The 20,621-nt window shown below is 36.4% G+C and overlaps 1 protein-coding gene across 4 annotated transcripts in view; it reads right to left on the bottom strand.

Moving 5' to 3' along the window:
• Positions 1-332: 332 nt before the first annotated feature.
• The window catches only part of LOC120772171 (matrix metalloproteinase-2-like), a 98,743-nt gene continuing 78,454 nt past the window's right edge, over positions 333-20,621 (bottom strand). For all 4 annotated transcript variants that reach the window (XM_040100616.1, XM_040100614.1, XM_040100615.1 and 1 more), the window contains exons 3-5: positions 19,038-19,139; positions 18,753-18,946; positions 333-356 (exon numbers count right to left, since the gene is read on the bottom strand). In XM_040100616.1, coding sequence (XP_039956550.1) covers positions 347-356; positions 18,753-18,946; positions 19,038-19,139 — 306 coding nt within the window. In that variant the 3' untranslated portion in view covers positions 333-346. The remainder of the gene's footprint in view (positions 357-18,752; positions 18,947-19,037; positions 19,140-20,621) is intronic.

The raw sequence follows: 20,621 nt of genomic DNA on the forward strand, positions 1-20,621 counted from the left end.
GAGCACAAACAAATTTGGAAAAACTGCAGACCTTCCTCCATCCGCTATTGCCGTCCGGTTCGAATTCAGTTTCAAAAGGAATCAGTTTAATCAACCCTAAATGCACTGGATTTGCGCTAGATCCCGCAAAAGAATTAACTTCAAAATATTCCTGGTATTTTAATTCACGCTCCCGATATTATTCAATCACCAGTTCAATTGGAGAGCTCTCAGAGGAATCTGCTGAGTCAAGCAATAAGGACGTTAAAATGTATCGACTCCATCATACACGAAAGATCTAACGGATCGCTACAAATCAGGACTTGCTAAACCAATTACTTTTGAGCTTAGATCCTTTCATCACCAGTCAAATATAACTATAATGCAAAAGTAAAACAATTTTATTAAAATCAGTTTTTAATTTAGTTGAATAATATTCAAAAAATTCATTTTTTCGTATATCAACTTTTTTAATTTAATATAATGTTACCATCGGGGGGTCATGGAGTGGGAAACGGGAGAGGGAGACTTTAAAAAGCTTTGGCAAAAGTTTCACTTTTATATATGCAGTGGAATCGTGCGACTTTAACGCCAGGGTGTGCAAGGAAGGTTTTCTTTGGCACAACAGTCGGTAAATTCAGTCTCCCTGATAAAACACGGCATGAGGCTGATCGACTTCACCGGGGCCCTAAATATGGTTATCTGTACTAGTAGATACCAGCATAGAAAAATTCACCGAGCTACCTGCTTTTCTCCGGATTGAAATGCCACCAACCAGGTCGATCATCTTGTGATAGACGGAAGACACATATCCAGTGATTTAGACGTGCGTATGCTCCGAGGTCCTAACATCAACTCGGAGCACGATCTTTGCAGTCAAGATACGCATCCGCCTTTGTGCAGCAAAAAATGCATGTCAACAAAAACAAGGAAGGTTCAACGTAGAGAAAATGCAATCGCAACAGACAGCCGAGCGATTTTCTACTCGACATGCACTCCGGCTCTCTGAGAGCACTTGTCAACAACGGCATACGTACAGCGGCAACCGATACCATTGGTTTTCGGAAAAAACAAAAGAACAGCTGGTACGACGAGGAGTGCCGCGTAGCAGCGGAAAGAAAACAGATTGCCACCTCGCAACTTTACGATTGAACACAACACGTGCGGAATGGGATAGATACAAGAGTTGAAGGGGGAAGCGAGAGGCACTAGCAGACAGAAAAAGAAAGACGTCGAAATGCGTGCATAAGATGAGCTTGATAAGCTGGCCGACAGGAGTAATGCTCGAAAATTCTACGAAAAACATGATGTTTCAAAATCGGAGCAAATTCTTGTAGAACCATGCTAAAATTATGGATGGAACACTTCTCCAGTCGGCTGAATGGCTGTGAAAGCATAACGCCAGGAGAAGGCGAACCCGATTCCCCAATCGACGACGATGGAGCAGATGTTCCATTACCCGACCATAAAGATGTTCGAATAGCAATTGCCGTCTGAAGAACAACAAAGCGGCGGTGGCCGATGGATTGCGGTCCGTGCTATTCAAACTCGGCGGCGAAAAACTAATAAGGAGCATGCATCAGCTTCTTCGTAAAATATGGTCAGACGAAAGCATGCCCAACGATTGGAATGTGGAAGTGTGCTCTGCCCAATTCACAAAAAGGGAGACCCCACAATTTGGCCAACTACCGTGGGATAAGCCTCCTCAACATCGCGTATAAGGCCCTATCGAGCGTGTTGAGTAAAAGATTAAAGCCCACCGTCAACAAACTGATTGGACCTTATCAGTGTGGCTTTAGACCTGGCAAATCTATAACTGACCAGATATTCACCATGCGCCAAATCTTGGAAAACACCCGTGAGAAGAGAATCAACACACACCACCTCTTCGTCGATTTCAAAGCTGCTTGTGACAGCTCGAAAAGAAGTTGCCTTTATGCCGCGATATCTGAATTTGGTATCCCTGCAAACCTAATACGGCTGTGTAAACTGACGTTGAGCAATATCAAAAGCTCCGCCAGGATCGGGAAGAACCTCTCCGAGCCGTTGGATACCAAACGAGTTTTCAGACAAGGCGACTCCCTCTCGTGCGACTTCTTCAAACTGCTCTTGGAAAAAATAATTCGAGCTGCAGAACTTAATCGAGCAGGTACAATCTTTTATAAGAGTGTACAGCTGCTGGCGTATGCCGATGATATTTATATCATTGGCCTCAACACCCGCGCCGTTAGCTCTGCTTTCTCCAGACTGGATAAGGAAGCGAAGCAGGTGGGTGTCGTGGTGAACGGGGCAAGACGAAATATCTTCTGTCATCAAACGAACAGTCGTCGCGCTCGCGACTTGGTTCTCACACCGCTGTTGACAGTCATGACTTCGAAGTTGTAGATACTTTCGTCTATCCTGGAACCAGCATTAACAGCAACAACAATGTCAGCCTGGAAAGCCAACGCAGAATAACTCTTACTAACAGGTGCTACTTTGGACAATTGAGAAGTAAAGAACAAAAACCAAACTCTATACGTCACTTATTATTCCCGGCCTGCTATATGGTGCAGATGCATGGTCAATAACAACATCTGATGAGTCGGCCTTAGGAGTTTTCGAGATAAAGTTGCTGCGAAAGATTTATGGTCCTTTGCGCCTTGGCCACGGCAAATATCGCATTCGATGGAACGATGAGCTGTATGAGTTATACGACGACATTGACATAGTTCAGCGAATCAAGAGACAGCGGTTGCGCAGAGGAAGAGGACGGCCTCCACTCCGTTGGAAAGACCAGGTGGAGAAGGCCTGGATTCGCTTGGCATTTCCAATTTGCACCACGTTGCGAAGATACGACTGACGCGCTGTTGTTAACTTGGCTATAGTCGCGTAAGCGGTGTCTACGCCAGTTAAGAAGAAGAAGATACTACATTGTCTTCAATCGATGAAAGATACGATCTGTTGAAACTTTTAGATTTTTATTTACTTCTAGCTGACCCTGCCGCTGTTGTCCTATGTGAAATTATGTGTTTTGAAATTAAAAAAAAGATAAATTTATATTGTGTTGAAAATCATTTATTCGCGATTTTTCGATATTTTTTTTTCAATGTAACGCAGCTTGATAAACAACATTTTTTGGTTTCTGTTCCTGTGCGTAAATGTACAGAAAAGATGATTTTCCAACTCGTTTGAACTGAAATGGCGGTGGCATACCAAGCCTCTCCAAAGAATTTAGAAATGTCATTTTTGTTCATATCCCATAATTGACGCGGATTTAAAGGGTGATATGTCGAAATGAATCTCTCGAAAAGTGTGCGAAGTTCATTTGCGTTCGAAGTAGCATCGTCCATCGTTTGATTCCAGTGATTATCATGTACCAGCAATTGTAATTGCTGGCTTGATTCTCAAAAAGTTGCACACACCGTACCATTCACTCTACGCAATGACTCAAATGAAGGTAGAAATCGTCGTCATTTTTCGGGTGGATTGTGTAAATTCGTCCTAATGCATTAGTCGAGAACGCATCTGAATGTCCATCTGCTGGTTGGCCTTATTTTCTGCGTAACTATTTCTTCGACGATGCATTCCATATACTTATTTCCGAAATAGAGCAATGTTCTCGTAAGCGGATCACTGACGAAAGTTGAGAAGAATCTTGTCAATGTTAATTTTGTTGCGGGCGGTGTTTCCACTGGCTGTAATGTATTCTCTGGGCAGAAATAAACTCTTTGACCATTCTCCAAATTAACTGCGAGACGCACAACAGTCGGAAAACGTTCATGAATTGCAAAAGTAAATATCCTACAAACCGATACAATGGATATCCATCATTTCCAATTGCTGTAAAAACCATCTCTGAACTTCAACGAACATTTTAAAAAAAGAATTGGCCAAATTGGTCCAGACGTTGTTGAGTTATGCGTAATTTTGCGATTTTTTTTATATATAAGAAGATTGATCAGCTGCAAAGTTTCACATACACAGCCATTTTGAAAATTAAAAATGTCTTTAACTCACGATGGGTTGATTAAAATGTTAATTATACTATAAATGCAACATGGTACAAGCTATTCTCATAAAATTCACCACTAGTCGTTTGAATTATATTTGTTTAAACGAATTAAAATAAGTGTATCTTTTTAAATTAATTTACATCAATACGAGTATTCCCAACACTTCCTCTGTCAGCGGATGATGGAGAGCGCAATTTCTGTAATGGAAACTTATCAAAACCTATCTGCGCAGCAACGAAGTTTCCGAAAGATCAGACAGGCGGATCAAGTCGAGATTGAATGCCTTAAGTACATGCAGAATCGGCAACAGTTCCTCTTGGGAAAAATCGCTTGCTTCTTACTCACACGCTCTCGAAAGGACCGCGGGACGACTGTTGGTCTATTTGCAGGTCACAACCTACTGGCATCACATGCAAGCCAGATGGGCGTAACTGATTACGATACATGCAGGAAGTGCAGGGAAGTTGACATGAGAGAGACGCTGGAACACCTCCTAAGCCTGTGTTAAGTACTACCTATACTCATCTTACGTATCTACGATCTTCGGAGATCAAGGGATTAGACGAAGTATCAAACGTAAATATCTAGTCGCTCTTAAAGTTCTTTATGACAAATACCTTACCACAAACTAAAATGAACTTCCTTCTGCCATTACTAAGGACCAGTAGGTCTATGTATGGCGTGATAGCCGACCAGTATAACTAACCTAACATTATCAAATTTACAGTTGAATATTACTGTGTTTATTTAGGAAAATTAATTAAAATAACCTAGACACCTTTGTTGAGCCTTTGGAGAAAATTGTCAAACTGGACGAGCCAAGCTACACTTTGGAAACAGCAAATATTACTTTAGGGGACATGCTTTGAACAAAAATAGAAAAACAAATTAAAAAAAGATAATCCTTTTTTAAACTAAAATAACTTATAAATCTACTACAAACTTTATTTAAAAGCCATTTAATTGTCAGTAAAATGTTGATTTACTTGACAGGGAATTTGACAGATCACGAAGGCTTTTTGTATGCACATCACATCAAAGTAGAGTTGGGTTGATTTGAAGTTGAAAACTGTAATAATAGTATACTGCTGCTTTCTTCGAAATATTTCTAGTTTGGTATGACTATCAGCGACATCTGTGCCAAATGTCACATCAGAATAGTCATTAGTGTTTAGTATACGATTGTACTAAATACGTAAAGTGCATTCTGTGATTTTTACTACGAGTAAAATTATTTAGCCAAAACGTTCAAGTAAATTTTGTGTTCGTAATCAAAACTCTGGATCGAAAACTTCAGAATGTTGGGAAAGGCCTTCGGTGATAATTATTTTTCGACAGCAAGTGTTTTTGGTTGGTATACATTATTCGAAAAGTGTCGAGAACGCATTGACGGCGAACCACGTCCAGGCCATCAACATCAACTGACGACGAACACGTTTATAAAATAAAGGAATTGATGCTTAAGAATCAACGATTAATAGTCAGGGATCTTGCTGGCTTCGTTGAAATATCAGTGAATTTTGAAGGATCGTTTAAGGAAAATTGAAAGCCCGATTGGTTCCAAAATCACTAAATTTTTTCGAAAAACAACGTCGCCTTATATTATGTGAAACAATGCTTTACCATTATTGCATGAAACGTATTATTAGTGGTGCTAGTCAAGTTTTGGTTTTTACACCACGATAGTGCACCGTCTGCATACTGGTTTGTAGCTAAATTACTATGAATCAGGATTTAATTTTGTGCCCTACGCAAACTTTCTGGTTCTGTTGGTTCTCTTATGTATGCGCATGTTAGAAAAGAAAACTGGGGCAGCCCTTTTCTCTGTCGTTTTTTTATCACTTAAGTCGCTGTTTTATTTACATAATGTTGCTGTTGCAAGGCATCTTTTTCGCACCTCCCTTGCCTGTTTCATTCCTCAATCAATATCTATTGCAATTCGCGTAATTGCAGGGGCTAAATAGTGCTAGTAGAGGTAAGGACGTAGCATCCAAGTATGTGTAAGTTTGCATATAAATATGTAGACAGTATGGTGTATGTTTATATAACGCATTTGCTATTTATATACTTACATATATGTTAGTATTGCTAAATTTCTTCACTGGCTGCGTGGTGCATGTGTTTTGTATATTAAATTGAGTGACGCGTGTGTTCTAACTTTGTAATTGAAATGCAAATGTTGTGCAGTTAGCAGCAAAAAACCCATCGCCACTTTACGAATAATTTTAATGCAATATTGTGTACTAGTTGCGCTGCTATGGAAGTGCAGGCAACACACTCAAATACGCAAGCTATCGCCATCACCACTGGGTATTGTTTTTTAATTACAATAACAATGCTGGTCAATAGAAGCCTGCCGCAGCGGTAGAAGTAATTGCATTTGCAACAAATGGCAAATAATATCAAAAAGCAATACAATTACTTTATAAACACATCCGGTAACACGATTACAATAAAATGCACTGACAAAAGGACATCCGAGGACAACGGCACGCATCCACACTTGCATGTAAATGTATTTATCTCCCGACAAAAGACAAAGTATGTGGAGTGGGATGTCCTTCGCATCGTTCATTCCTATGCAAAATGAGTACTAACTTGCAAAAAAATAAAACAGAAAGAAGTAGCAACGGAAAATGCGCAAAGCCAAACTACTACAATCAGAGAGACAAAGCACTTTGTTGCATACTAAGTGCTGTGTAACGGGGTACTTGGAAGCATAATGTAATACATCCTTTGGTAGAACAATCTCTTACACACATACACATACACCTATATAAGTATATGTATGAGGTTAATACGTTTTTCTGCATCGAAGGAATTCACCTCGAGATGCTTCTTTTCTTGGTACAGTTACAATATAGAAAGTAGGTTACTTGCTGCGAATACACTTCGAAGTTGCGTCGTAAATAATTGAAGAAATAATTCACAGGACGGTTAATGAAACAAATAAGATGCCGTTGTGGCGCTTTGCTTGTGCTTATCACAAAAAATTAACCCAGTGTTCAACAGATTAATCGGCATCCTTACATTCATCATCCTACCGAGGTTTTTTGTTTTTTTCATTTTCCCGTGAAAAATATATTTTTGTCACAATCGAAAAACATAAAAAATTATCAGAAAACTAGCAAGAAAGAGATAAGTTCGAGTGTAACCGCACATTTCATACTCTGTAATTTGCAAGAATCAAAGCCGGAGAAACACTTTCAGGCAAAAGTTCATTTTAACAAGAAAAAATCTTTGAAATGCAAAGGTACCCATATGATGTAAACATACATGAAAAACTAGTAAGGAAGTATAAATTCGGGTGCAACCGAACATATTATACTCTTGCAACTTACAAGAATCAAAGCCAGGTAAATACTTTATAGCGTAAAATGCCAACCTGAGGATCGAAATCCAAGCAATTTTATATACTTATTTATACATATATCATATATAGTATATGGAAGTTGGGGTAATATCGACATGCTACTATCATGTCACTTATTAACAAACTAATCATACATATATAGTAAAGTTAGACGGATGTTGGAAAATCATTAAATTAGGTATAAGGGGCTAAAAGAAGTATTTGACCGATTTAACCAATTTTTGACATACAGACATACCATTAGAAAAGAATGATTATCTCTGAGTTTCAATTATATATCTTAGACATTGACCGATAATTTCGAACAAAAGTCTACTATAGGTACCGGGGTCCAAATATTCGGTACCTAGGGGCTTGAACAGTTTTTGTTGGATTTGAACAATTTCTGGTCAAAAGGTGCCATACACTATAGACATTATTCGTGCAAAATTTAATCCCGTTATATTAATTGCATCTTGAAACTGAAACTGAATTGAAACTGAACGAATCAAATGGAATTTAAAATTGTGCTATATGAGAAGTAGGCGTGGTTTATTGTCCAATTTCGCTCAATTTCATAATGTATAGCTATATGCCCAATCGGTGCCACGCGCATCGACCAATTTTACAACGCCTCCTATAAAACTCTCTCATGCCATCTCAGTGGAAAAATTTAATGTCTCTGGCTTATTTAGTTATTGATTTATCGCGCTTTTAGTAGTTTTTAACAGTACCGTTATATGGGAAGTGAGCGGGGTTATCCTCCGATTTTACCTATTTTCGCACTATCGGTAGAAGTTCTTATACTCAGTAAATTTGGTTGTAGTAGCTTAAGTGGTTCAGGCGATATGTACACTAAACTTGTTAGGGGGAGCCCACTTTTTCAAAAATTTTGCCTACAGGTGCCCCTTGGTCCTCTATACCAAATTACAGCTTTATACCTTAATTCAGAGCTTAGTTATGTCACTTTGTAAGTTTTCGGTTAATATCGATTTGAGGGTGTGGTAGTGGTCCGTTTAAGCCCAGCAAACGAACTGGAACTTATTTTTGTACTAAGAAACCCACATACCAAGTTTATCTTAATTTTTACTCAAGTTAGAGCTTACACGGACGTACGGACGGACAGACATAGAGTCAACCGGGTTTCAACTTTTCTCGTCATCCTGTTCACGATTAGTTTTAAATGATACGTAGAACCGTTAGGTGAACAAAACTATAATACTCTGTAACAACTGGTTGCAAGAGTATGAAAATTGATGCGAAAGAACTCAGCATTTATTATTCGACGAAATTGTGAATGAATTATAATACAATTAGATTTATATTTTAATAACTTATATTATAGGTTTATACTCAATTAGTTTTATAACTATATTTTACTTCGCAGCAGCTAAAATTATGTTTAAGTTTCCAAATGTGATATACATATCTGACATAAACTCAACCGAAGAGGCTAAATTTAAAATACTGAGTTGATGTCCCAAACTTCATACAGAAGTATAAGCGATATGGGGATTGGGCCAATGTCTAGACCAATTCCATTCATATTCAGCGCCCAACCAAATTACTTTTAGGAAAACTTGTCATATTTAATTTCAATAAAACATCACACATTTTGAACTGATTCCCTTTGCTAGGGAATACTAGAGAAAATAAGTATTATCAAGCATTTTATAAATATACATACATATATCTGACACGCTGCCCCCCATATGTATGTAGGTATAAGATGTGTAATAATATTTTGGAGTATGGTAGCTCTCAGACCAATTTCATATATGTATTTTGGCACTAAACTGTATTATGTTCAATATTACACCTTCAGTTGATTTTCTCATATTAGATATATGAAAGATAGAGGTAAATGACCCGTCTTTGAAGTTATACTTCTTATACGAGTTCGGAAAAGGTTGCGATAGATTCAGGTTGCGCAACCACGCTCAATATGAATCTACGCAACCTTGTCTGCGAAGATGTTCGAGCAGCAAGCGAAGCGGTGACAATCGGCGATCGTTTGTTCGTTTCTTTCGGCACAGCTCGGCTTTTCTACCAACAACACAATGTTGCCATGTTTATGCTGTTGTTGTTTTTGTAGAACAATGTTTCAATTTTTGGTTGGTGACATATTCAATTAAAAATAAATTCTGTGTTGGGATACGAACCTAGGTGCTCGTCGTAACTTTTCAAGCGCTTACCGCCAACACCACCATTGACACTTGTATTGCGTTGTCCTAATTATGGTTTGGTTATGCATGAAAGAAATATACAATGGATCGCCGATTGTTACCTCTTTCCTTGCTGCTGCTGCGCATATGTATGTTTGTATGCTTGTGCATTATTGAAGTTATGCTTCTTTTTCTTTCGTTTGTCTTTCATTTCTGCGAATTCTCAACTATTTTGCGTATATTTTGGTTGAAATACTTTGCGTTGGCCGTTGAAAAATTAAGGCTATACTTTACAGGATCATTCATTCCTTTCATTTCTTCAAAGAAATTAATGACATTTAGAAATTTGCATATTCGCATTATTTCGTTGTCATTTCCATATTCGTAGCAATAGAATTTCTATGGCATAAGTAAAGTAGCAGCTTCGCCTACAAACATGCGTAAATATGTATGTATGTATGCGTATGATCGTGAATACATATCGACGCAGATTTTTGCGAGAAGCACCAGAAAGTTGTGCAATTTATGATTGTTAGCTTTTGCCATCGTCGCGAAAAGACGATTTGTTGGCAAAGGCATGCTCGGGGAGATGTTACCGTCTCTGTTTTTATGAATGAAGCGAGATCGCTTGTGGAATTTGCGCCTGCGTTCATGAATGAAATCGTTTTTGTTGTAAAATGTACTACACTTGTTCTTCGCCAATTTGGCTGCCATATTGACTTGTGAAGATCAATTTTATGTTGGTGACATATTCATATGTGTACGCATATGTATGTTTGTATGCTTGTGCATTATTTGTTTAGCAATGTATGCAAATATATGTACATATAAGTTTATATGAATGTATGAACATGCAAGTCAATGCGCGCACATGTAATAAGTATATTGATAAGTGATGAAAATATGATTTCAATTTCTGAACGCGCCCCGTTAACTGCTGGGCCTTCAACGCGTGTTGATGAATTACAAAAGAGAGATGATCACGCTGCATATTCTCTTCCGCAACGAAGAGACAGAACTACTTTTCTAGTCATTTAGACTTTGCTTTATTCTTCATTTTATGTGCACAATAAATTTATAAAATGTGAATTTAAGTTTTCTAGTTTTCTTTCATACAAAATGCTATGCATTTCTTGGAATATCACTAAGAAGTATAACTTCATCCGCGCGTAGGGACTCCACGCACCTTTTTTTATATATTTTTGGCAGTTGAATTTCCTTATCTCGAATATGTACAACTTGAAATGCTCCATAACTCTAACTCATCAATTAGCAATAGCATTTAGAAGTCAAATTTCTGACAAATTTATTTCCATAACTCTAACTTTCTTAACTCGAACTTCTCCATAACCCGAACTCGTCAATTGGAAATAGAAGTCAAATTTTATACAAATTTCCTTCGATAAATCGAACTTTTAAATTGGCATGTGATTTTCTAATTCGCAGTTTTTGAGAAAATTCTACCTTATCGCTTCCAATGTTACTATTATAGATTATAATGAGTTGAACAATGCGATTTGCTCAGCCGATTAACAGATGATATTGTAGAACCGTTGTTGTTGTAAGGGATTCCTTTGAAGAAAATGAAATGAATGAAATTCTTATTTAAATACGAATATTAATACAACTGACGATCACTACAAATCACTTAACAGATTAGAATCTCTTTTCACTGGAACAAACCAGAAAAAATATGCATAAGTATGTCTCCCAAAAATTAAAGAATATACATACATATGTACATATGTATGTATAAGCAAAAAACTTTATGCAAAGTAAATAAATAAAACAGCGTATAAATCAATATTTTACAGCCTTTTGAAAAATGTTATATGTTATTGAAAACTTGTATAGTGTCTCTAACTAGAAGCCTTTTTGTGGGTTATGCTGATAAGTTCAACTGTATTACTAACAGAAGAAGTTGCTCTCTTAACATCACTAAGGTACCTTTCATATCATCACCAATATACATACTTATATGGAGTAATGTCAACTTTATGTTTGAAAATCCTGATCTTGGATATATGGGGACTAGAGTAAGTTTTTGCCCGATTTGATCCATTATGTGCATTTAATTGAGGCTAATCACATCATAAATGGTATGTATAAAATCAACTGGAAGTTCAAAACTTTTTTATTAGGTAAATGGCGGTTAAGGGAATTATTCAGGAAATTGGAAGAATAAGATGGAGTTTAGAATTGTATTCTATAGGAAGTAGGCGTGGTTTTAGTCCTATTTCGCCCATTTGTACACCGTAAGATGAAATTATCATTATTATGTGATCTACCGAGTTTAGAATTTGAATCGGTTCTGAGGTATTTGATTTCACCTAATTGTGGGCAGCGCCACGCCTATTGTTCAATTTTGACATCGACTTCTATAAAACCATTTTATACCATCCTGACGCATTTATTTATTGCATATTTGTATTTTTTAACAGAACCGTTAATGAGGAGTGGGCGGAGTTAAAATCGATTTTATTAATTTCTTACGAATGGGTCAAAATTTGTAGGGAAGATTGGTGGAGGATACAGTTGTTGGGAATTGCCAAGTGACTTTAACTTCAGGGTCATTTATTAGAGCAAGGACACAGGCATTTGCTCCATAAAGGTAAAAATATAAACATAGTGATAATTCCTTGCTTAATTATTTAATTATAATAATAATATGGCTGCCAAGTCGCAAAATCGCAGTGAATTGCTTACACCTTGGTCTCAACGTCAGCATAATCTTGGTAATGCGAAGATGTCGGAGCCCCGTTACGTTATTGTGATTTTCAACACAATCTCATGTCTTCAGATATTTAGTTGAACTAAGTAGTTCGACTAGCAATATGGCAAATATGCCTATTTTAAATACGTTCCATACGCTTTTGCATTACTTGAGATCTTAATACAGAACTTTTCGGCCTTCATAAAGAGCTTTTATTTAGCTGTCCAAGTGTGATCTTATCTTGCGGCTAAGAGAAAGAACGCAATAACACAACCTAGTATAAAACATTCCTATACGCTTACCAGGAGAAGGATTGATCCAATTTCGCTAAGTTCAAATTAACCTCAAAAGCGATCGGTGGGACTATCGATATCTTATACTTTAACTAGACTTACTAACAAATTTCACTAAATTGCAAAATTTCACTTAAGGGGTCTGTAGGGTAATCTTTTTTTTCATTTTTTTATTTTTTTGCATTTTCTATTTCCTTATACCCTCAGAATTAATGAAGAAACCCACTTTACCATTGGTAGGTTTCGGAAAATACCCAAAAATACTAATACCGCTCGACGTTCGGAGCGCTCGGAGTGCACACCTCAAACTTTAAACGCGTTTTTCTCAAAACACACCTTTTTAAACTGGTCGACATGATTCCGGTCGAGCTACTCAACCGATTTGCTTAATTTTTTTCACAAAACACCTGGCTATCGTCCCTATATTTTTCATAATTTATTGATGTTATGACAAAATTTATGTAAAAAAGCATGGGGAAAAATTAAAAAAAAAAGAACGTTAATTACTTTTTTATTTATCAAAATTTTTTCATGATTCTAGAACGGACGATAACCATTCACGTACTTTTTTAAGAATAAATTGGGTTTTTGTGTTTCAGATGATCCAAACATGGGAAATCGTGTATGCCAGTGATAAAACGTATCTCATTCACCCAGCCATTTCTCCGACAGATGTCATCAAAAAATTCCAAAAAAAATTGTTTATACACTCCACGAAAATCCTCATGATATGGGAAAATGTTCTATTGTTGAATAAATATTTCTATGAAAAAAAGTTTCAAAAAAAAGGCCAGATTACCCTACTGACCCCTTAATAAACTTACATAACGTGCGAAAACTAGTTTTGTGGGAAACAGCTGTTAAAAATAAACAACTCGTTTCGTCAGTTTCTCGTTATCTCATTAATTCTTTTTGGTCGGAATATTATTATAGTTCATCGTGTAAGTTGCTAGTGTGGAACATTTAAAAAAGTAACACTGAAGAAGTGACGTTTACTCTAATACCGCGCAGCTGCTGTTGTCTTGTTTTCATTCGTCTCTCTTTCCGGATGTTCTGTTATCACATTTGTGTAAGTGTTTCTGTTGATTATCGTCTTCGCATTTCGCATGAAATGAAACATGAGTGTTGACGAGGAGTTCAGTGCCGTATACGGACAATATTTCCATGAAAAGGATGATGAAAACAGTGAAGAGAGCGATTATGATGAAGACGAAGTAGTATGTGTATCTCAGGCAGAAGATGATACCGAAGAAACTTTTGTTAAGATTGACCTGTCTGTTGTTGAAGTAAAGGAGGAGGAGCTGGTAACAACATTTCTGTCAAAAGATTGTTGTAATAATAAATGTCATACACTGATACCACGGGAAATGATCGAGAGTACGCGGAACAATTGTTTAGAGATGTCGAAAAATTAACTTGATTTAGTGATACTAAGTCACATCGAAGCTGGAATTATGAGTAACGAAAAGCTAGAAAGTGTATACGCAAAGCTTGCTGGGCGGAAGAAATATGGACAGAGACCGGATACAGAAGTTATGAGGCATAAAATTACATTTACCTTCTACAAAGTACCTGTTTGTCGTTCGTTTTTCTTTTTTGTACATGCATGAGGGAAGAAGCGTTACGAACATTTAGTACGTCATTTTGCCGCACAGGGTGTAACAGTGCGCCAACACGGACTGGCAAATAAACCGAGTACACATCCAAAGTCATTTAAACCGGCTGACATCGAAAAAGCTGTTAAATTCATCGAGTCTATAGCCGATTTAATGGCTCTTCCACTGCCCGGACGACTCCCAAAATTTAAGGATTTTCGGATAATGAAACTGCCATCCAGCGAGACGAACTCCTCAAAATACTTTTTTTCACTCAGTGATAAAGAATTGAAGATGAGTAATCGCAGTTTTCGACGGATATGGTCCAAATACATACCCTACGTTACAGTTATGAAACCAGCGGATGATCTCTGCGATGTCTGCCGTGGTAAGTAGCTCATTATATGCTCATTTTATAGTTGTATCAAACGTTGAGATTAAATTCAGTATTTTTTCTTTTAATAGGAAACGCAATATCGATTGCGCAAGCCAAAGGTGTTACTGACATTGAACACGAACAGAAGCTTAATCAATTTCTTGATCACCTCCACCGAGCCCGAAATCAACGAGAATATTATCAAAGTTGGTGTAGAAATACTGACCCTATAGCAGTCGTTCTGTCATTTGATTTTGCCCAAACCGTTCACTACCCTGTCAGTCCACAACAACCTGGTACAGCATACTTCAAAGCAACCAAGAGGTGCGGAGTCCTCGGAATTACAGACGAAAAACAAAAAGTTCAGGATAGAATTTCAAACTGAATCATAGGAACTCAAATTGCTCGCCTTTACTGGATCTTACTTATAATTTTTTTTTACAGTACAATTACATGCTAGACGAAAAAGATGCCGTTGGTAAAGGACCGAACTGTGTTGTGAGCATCCTGCATTATCACCTGGAAACCTACTATAAAGACATTGAAACACTCGTTCTTTTCTGTGACAATTGTGTTGGGCAGAATAAGAATAACACTGTGCTATCATATCTGCAATGGCAAATGCAATTTAATGTATTTTGTTCATTACAAAAAAATTATATTTTTTCGTATTTTTACTCTTCTTTCTCTACATTTTTAGGGAACTTTCAAACAAGTTATGACTTTTTGGATTCTATCACGTGAAAAAGCATCTCATCTTCCATCCGAATCAACTAAAAAGTGAGAATTGATTTGTTGACACCTAAGCCCCCTTTCCGTAGACCAGGTCACATATATGTATGTATGTCGGAGCGGTAGTACTTGTATTTTGTGTGTCGGAGTGCTAATATTTTGTAGGTAACTATATGTGACAGAGCGTTAGGCGACATACATACATATATTGTATGTAAGTATATTACGGTTCTGTAGATTGTAAATGCGCAAATAAGCATAGTAGCAAGAATATATAAACTGTTACTGAGTGAGGTCTGATCGTATTCTGCAGACAGAAAGAAGAGAGGCAGGAACCGTTAGCTACTTTTAGAGCAATGAAGGGGTGCGCAATCAATCAGTTCGAAAAGTGACATTGGTAAGGTCAGAACTTGCTGTGCTGTGTTAATAAAAATGTGAAGTGAAGTTATTATACTAAAGTAAAATAAAAATGTAAAGTGATACAAAAACAAGAAAAAACGTTAACTCCGGTTGCACCCAAGCTAAATACCCTTCACAGGTGCATTTCTGTTAGTAACTATGTGTTCAGTTTGTATGGAAGCTATATGCTATAGTAATCCGCCTTAAAAAATAATCAATACCAAATTTCGTGAATATATCTTGTCAAATGTGAAAGTTGTTCATACAAGAAGTTGATTCCGATCGCTCAGTTTGTATGGCAGTTATATGCTACAGTTAACCGATCAGATCAATTTCTTCCGGAGATTACATTGTTGCTTTAGGAAATAATATATACCAAATTTCGAGAATATATGTATCTTCTCAAATGTGAAAGTTGTCCATACAAGAACTTGATTCCGATCGTTCAGTTTGTATGGCAGCTATATGCTATAGTTAACCGATCAGAACAATTTCTTCGGAGATTACATTGTTACCTTAGAAAAGAATATGTACCGAATTTCGTGAATATATCTTGTCAAATGTGAAAGTTGTTCATACAAGAACTTGATTCCGATCGTTCAGATTGTATGGTAGCTATATGCTATAGTTAACCGATCTAAACAATTTCTTCGGAAATTACATTGTTACCTTAGAAAATAATCTATACCAAATTTCGTTAATATATCTTGCCAAATGTGAAAGTTTTCCATACATGCATTTGATTCCGATCGTTCAGTTTGTATGGCAGCTATATATTATAGTGGTCCGATATCGATATCAAAACGATATCTTAAAAACTGAGGGACTAGTTCGTATATGTATATACAGACAGACAGACGGACAGACAGACGGACATGGCTAAATCGACTCAGCTCGACATACTGGTCATTTATATATATACATACTTTATAGGGTCTCCGACGATTCCTTCCGGGTGTTACAAACTTGGTGACAAACTTAATATACCCTGTTCAGGGTATAAAAGAATGGAATCATCTATGAACGAAATCCCCGACATATACAAGTTTATGACATTCATACTCATATCTACACCAAGAGACATTAATCTACCTGCAGTATATATAAAAGATATCACGTTAATTAATTTTAATTTTATAGAGCCGGAGAGAATGTTGAGCTAGGCTAAGGTCTAAACACGTCAACAAATGACGATTTTTATACACAAACAAATTGATTATTGCGAAATAAAGTATTCTACCTAAACGCATTTTAAGTTAATAACGTAACTTTTTTATTCAATGTGGTATATATATATAACAAATATAATTTTGTCACCGTATATGGTTAATGTTTTAATATATTTGCTAAAGAATACTATGTACATATAAGTATGTGTATGAAGTTTTCGGACTCTGATAGGTGGTTCGAGATTCTGAAGAATTTGACAGGTAAGTTTAACCCCATAACTATACTCCATCATGAAAAAGGAATATATGGAAAAAATATGTAGTTGAATTAAAAAAAATCACGCTAAGCGCTTTTATTGTTGCAAAGTTATATACTTTTGAAACAAATCGTTTTCTTCCAGCTACTTTTTTATTGTTGTTCTCGAAATGAATAATCAATTCGTTTTTATTAACGTAACAGCAATGAATTCGTTAAACTCTCCGTCTTTTGTTGTTTAAAGTGCCAATTTCTCAAACACTTTAAAATAAAAATCAACTTTCTAGCAAACGAATTAACACTTCCATCACAAACTATAACGAATTTGGCACAAACTGCTAATGAACTTAAAATCTGTGATGAGTGCGCGTCTTGAATATACATATACGAGGTACGCTGAAAAGCTCCTTCGACAGTCAAAGAATTAGAAACTCTTGGCAAGACCAGCAACAACTTTTAACATGCCATTTAGTGTGGAAATATCTATTTTTGACGATCATTAGGAGTGGAAGAAAACTACTTACATACTTACAGTTTCAAGTGACATCAATATGTGAAAGAATTATAAAATCTGACTGCCAAATTAATAAAAAATCCGTTGTAGCAACGTTGCGTATCTATTGCAACTCTAATGTTAGCACGCCGCTAAAGCTTTTTTAAAATATTTCCACTGAATATAAATTTTGAATAAGAGCGTACAGAGACCAGCAAGTGTTTTCTTACATAGAACAAAGTTTGAAATTCTTAACAAAAAATTATAATAAAATAATAAGAACTGAAGCCAAGTTCAGAACGATTTTGGAATGCTACAAGAAACAGTAATCGAGGCAACTTGAAACTTTTCCTTGCTTGAGTTACTTAAGGGACGGCGTAAGGGGGAGGTGGTCGGACAAACACATTTCCACTGAAATTTTGCATAAAAGCACACTTGTTGTTGCTTAAGTATTTGCAATCCCGCACAAATTATGCACAAAACATTGCAAGCAAAACTAGACGACACACTGCTAATGTCTCTGCACGGGCAACTGTCGGAAGTCTCTTGCAAATAAATTTTGAGATATTCAGAAATTTGTGTAATAAAAATAAAGCTTAACATGACACGCTCAGTTTGACATTTGAATTAATTGAAAGATGAATAAAGGCTGCAGTGGCCGGGCATTCTGTGTGTTTCTGTGGCGCCAGCGCATAGGGAAGCGAAATGCGTGACCAAAGCGCCAAAGTCGAAGATACTTGCCACTAAAGAAAACGGAACTACAATTAATAAAGCAGTTACTGCAAGCTTAAGCAACAAAAAAAAAACAAATAACTATACAAAAAAGTTATAAAATTATGCAGGAATAATATGTATGAATGTGCAGGCTTAAAAGGAGGATGCGAATAGACATATAAACAAGCTTTCAGCTAAGAAAGCAGAAACAACGTTATTAAGGGTAAATCAATTTTATAATGGAAAGAAAGTTATTAAGTACCCTTCAGAAGCGCTGTGGACGTAAAATGGCGAGAAATTGAAACGGGAGGGCATTAATTGCAATTTGCTGCAAATTTTAATTGCACGCTCACCCTGTCACATTCCATTAAACACTCAACTCGCTAGACACGCTTACTTAATATATTTGCAGTATACTTTTAGGCGTATATTTTCATATAGGACTCAAGATTATGTTTGTATAAATATACCTCAGCTCTGGACAACATTCGTTGGCATAAAATAAAATAAATCGCACTCACCTCCATGTTAAATCCGTCTTATCCCATTTGGGTCCCTGCAGTACGTAGCGCTTCATACGATGATGTCCGTATTGTAGATTATCTGGCGAGAAATTGGCTGTTCGAGTGCTGTCGCCCACACCACATCGAGGCCGGTGTATCAGTTTTTGTGTGCTTTCATCTATTTCACCGGTGGCCGGAATGTTGCCAAAGCGCTATAATGTTACAATCAATATTTAAGTACGTATTGAGAACAATGCTTATCTTATGTGCGGTAGTTGTGGCTAAGCAGAGCTGCATGCATACCTGTAGTTTCCGTATGGCATCCTTCAGCTGCTCTTCGGTCGTCAGCGCTCCCGTCTCGATGTCCGACTTAGGTAGATAATCAAACTCCATTAGGTAATTGTACTACAAATAAAGAAGATAAGAGAAATGAATGCAAATGCATTAGTCCTTTGTTTAGTGTGCCAAGTATAGGTGATGCAGCTATATTTATATTACTTGTACAAAATGAATGGCTAAAATAATGCTAAGTAGGGCACCGAAAATATAGCACAGCGGCGATTACTTCGGTAGTGTTAACAATTTCTGCTTATCTCCACTTTTACTTTAAAACCTATTCATTTTACCTATATAGGACTGCGTCGTTACGTCGTTATGAACCAGTTTTTTATAATTCTACTATACTTTGTTTTGAATTGTCACATCTTCTAACATTTAAAACAAAATGATTCGAGTACAGTGGTAGCATCCTGAATCTGGTCCTGGAAAGGGGAAAACGTTTAAGCCATCAGAACAAGGTTTGCAAAACAACGAGCAGAGATCTTACTTATCACGACTGATATGCTCAAGGTAATGACCAAATTTTTCCATGCAAAAATACAGGAAAAGCCAGGTGGCTTTCGTGCTAGCAGTCACAAATTTCAAAAACAGAGAAACGAGAAACCTCGGCTCCGGGACATAAAATCAGTAAAGAATAAAATTAGAGTAAAATTAAAGGTTATTGTGAAATCATTATATTCACGCTAACTTAAAAATTTTAGGGATTAGCCTGTTGTCTACAAAGGAAATAAAAGTGATTGGATGACCTTGGCTTTATTTGAAGAATGGCTTCACAAAACATTTGTTCCAGATGTGTGTAGATGTTTTACTTTATCAACTTAAAATTTCTTAAAACTGTAAGTATATATAAAAGAGTTTCTCCGTCTGTCATTTTTTAATGTATTCACTAATGAAATCATGACAAAAAACAAAAGTTTTTTCAGAATAACCCAGTTACGTTAAAACGAAATAAAAGTCTTTATTTTCATACGAGCTAACTTTACTTGTTCCAAGAAACTTGTAAGAATCAATTTAATAAAAAATTAGATGCGACGATAAAATAAGGATAAAGACATATTGACACTGCTACACAAATTACTTAATATTAAGTAAACATATTTCAAAAGTTATTCCATAGAATCGGTATTGTTTGCTTTTTAATTAAGTATTAGCCCATTTTACGACAGATTTTGCGAAGTGATTATAAGGCTTTTGTATAAATTAAGGGATCGTTTCAGTGTGACCCTCCGAAAAAACACTGATTCGAAATTTATGTTGTTCGAAATTGAGCTTATTTGAAACATCATTATTAGTAATAGCGTTTAAGTTACCAAAAAGTAAAATTATGCAGATAATGTATATTTTCCTTTTATTTCAATGGGGTGTAATATTTTACTGTCAGGCTGATATGACAGATGCTATAAGCGACCAAAGTCAGATCTTCGAAAATATTATAAAAATGCATTTCAATAAATAGGTACTGAATTAATTTTTTGTATCATTTTCGTGTAAATTTATTTCCTGTTGTAGTATTTTTTTTGGACCAAATATAAAGCAGTAAAGATTATG

The sequence above is a fragment of the Bactrocera tryoni genome, chromosome 3 (assembly GCF_016617805.1).
Source record: "Bactrocera tryoni isolate S06 chromosome 3, CSIRO_BtryS06_freeze2, whole genome shotgun sequence".
NCBI lineage: Eukaryota > Metazoa > Arthropoda > Insecta > Diptera > Tephritidae > Bactrocera > Bactrocera tryoni.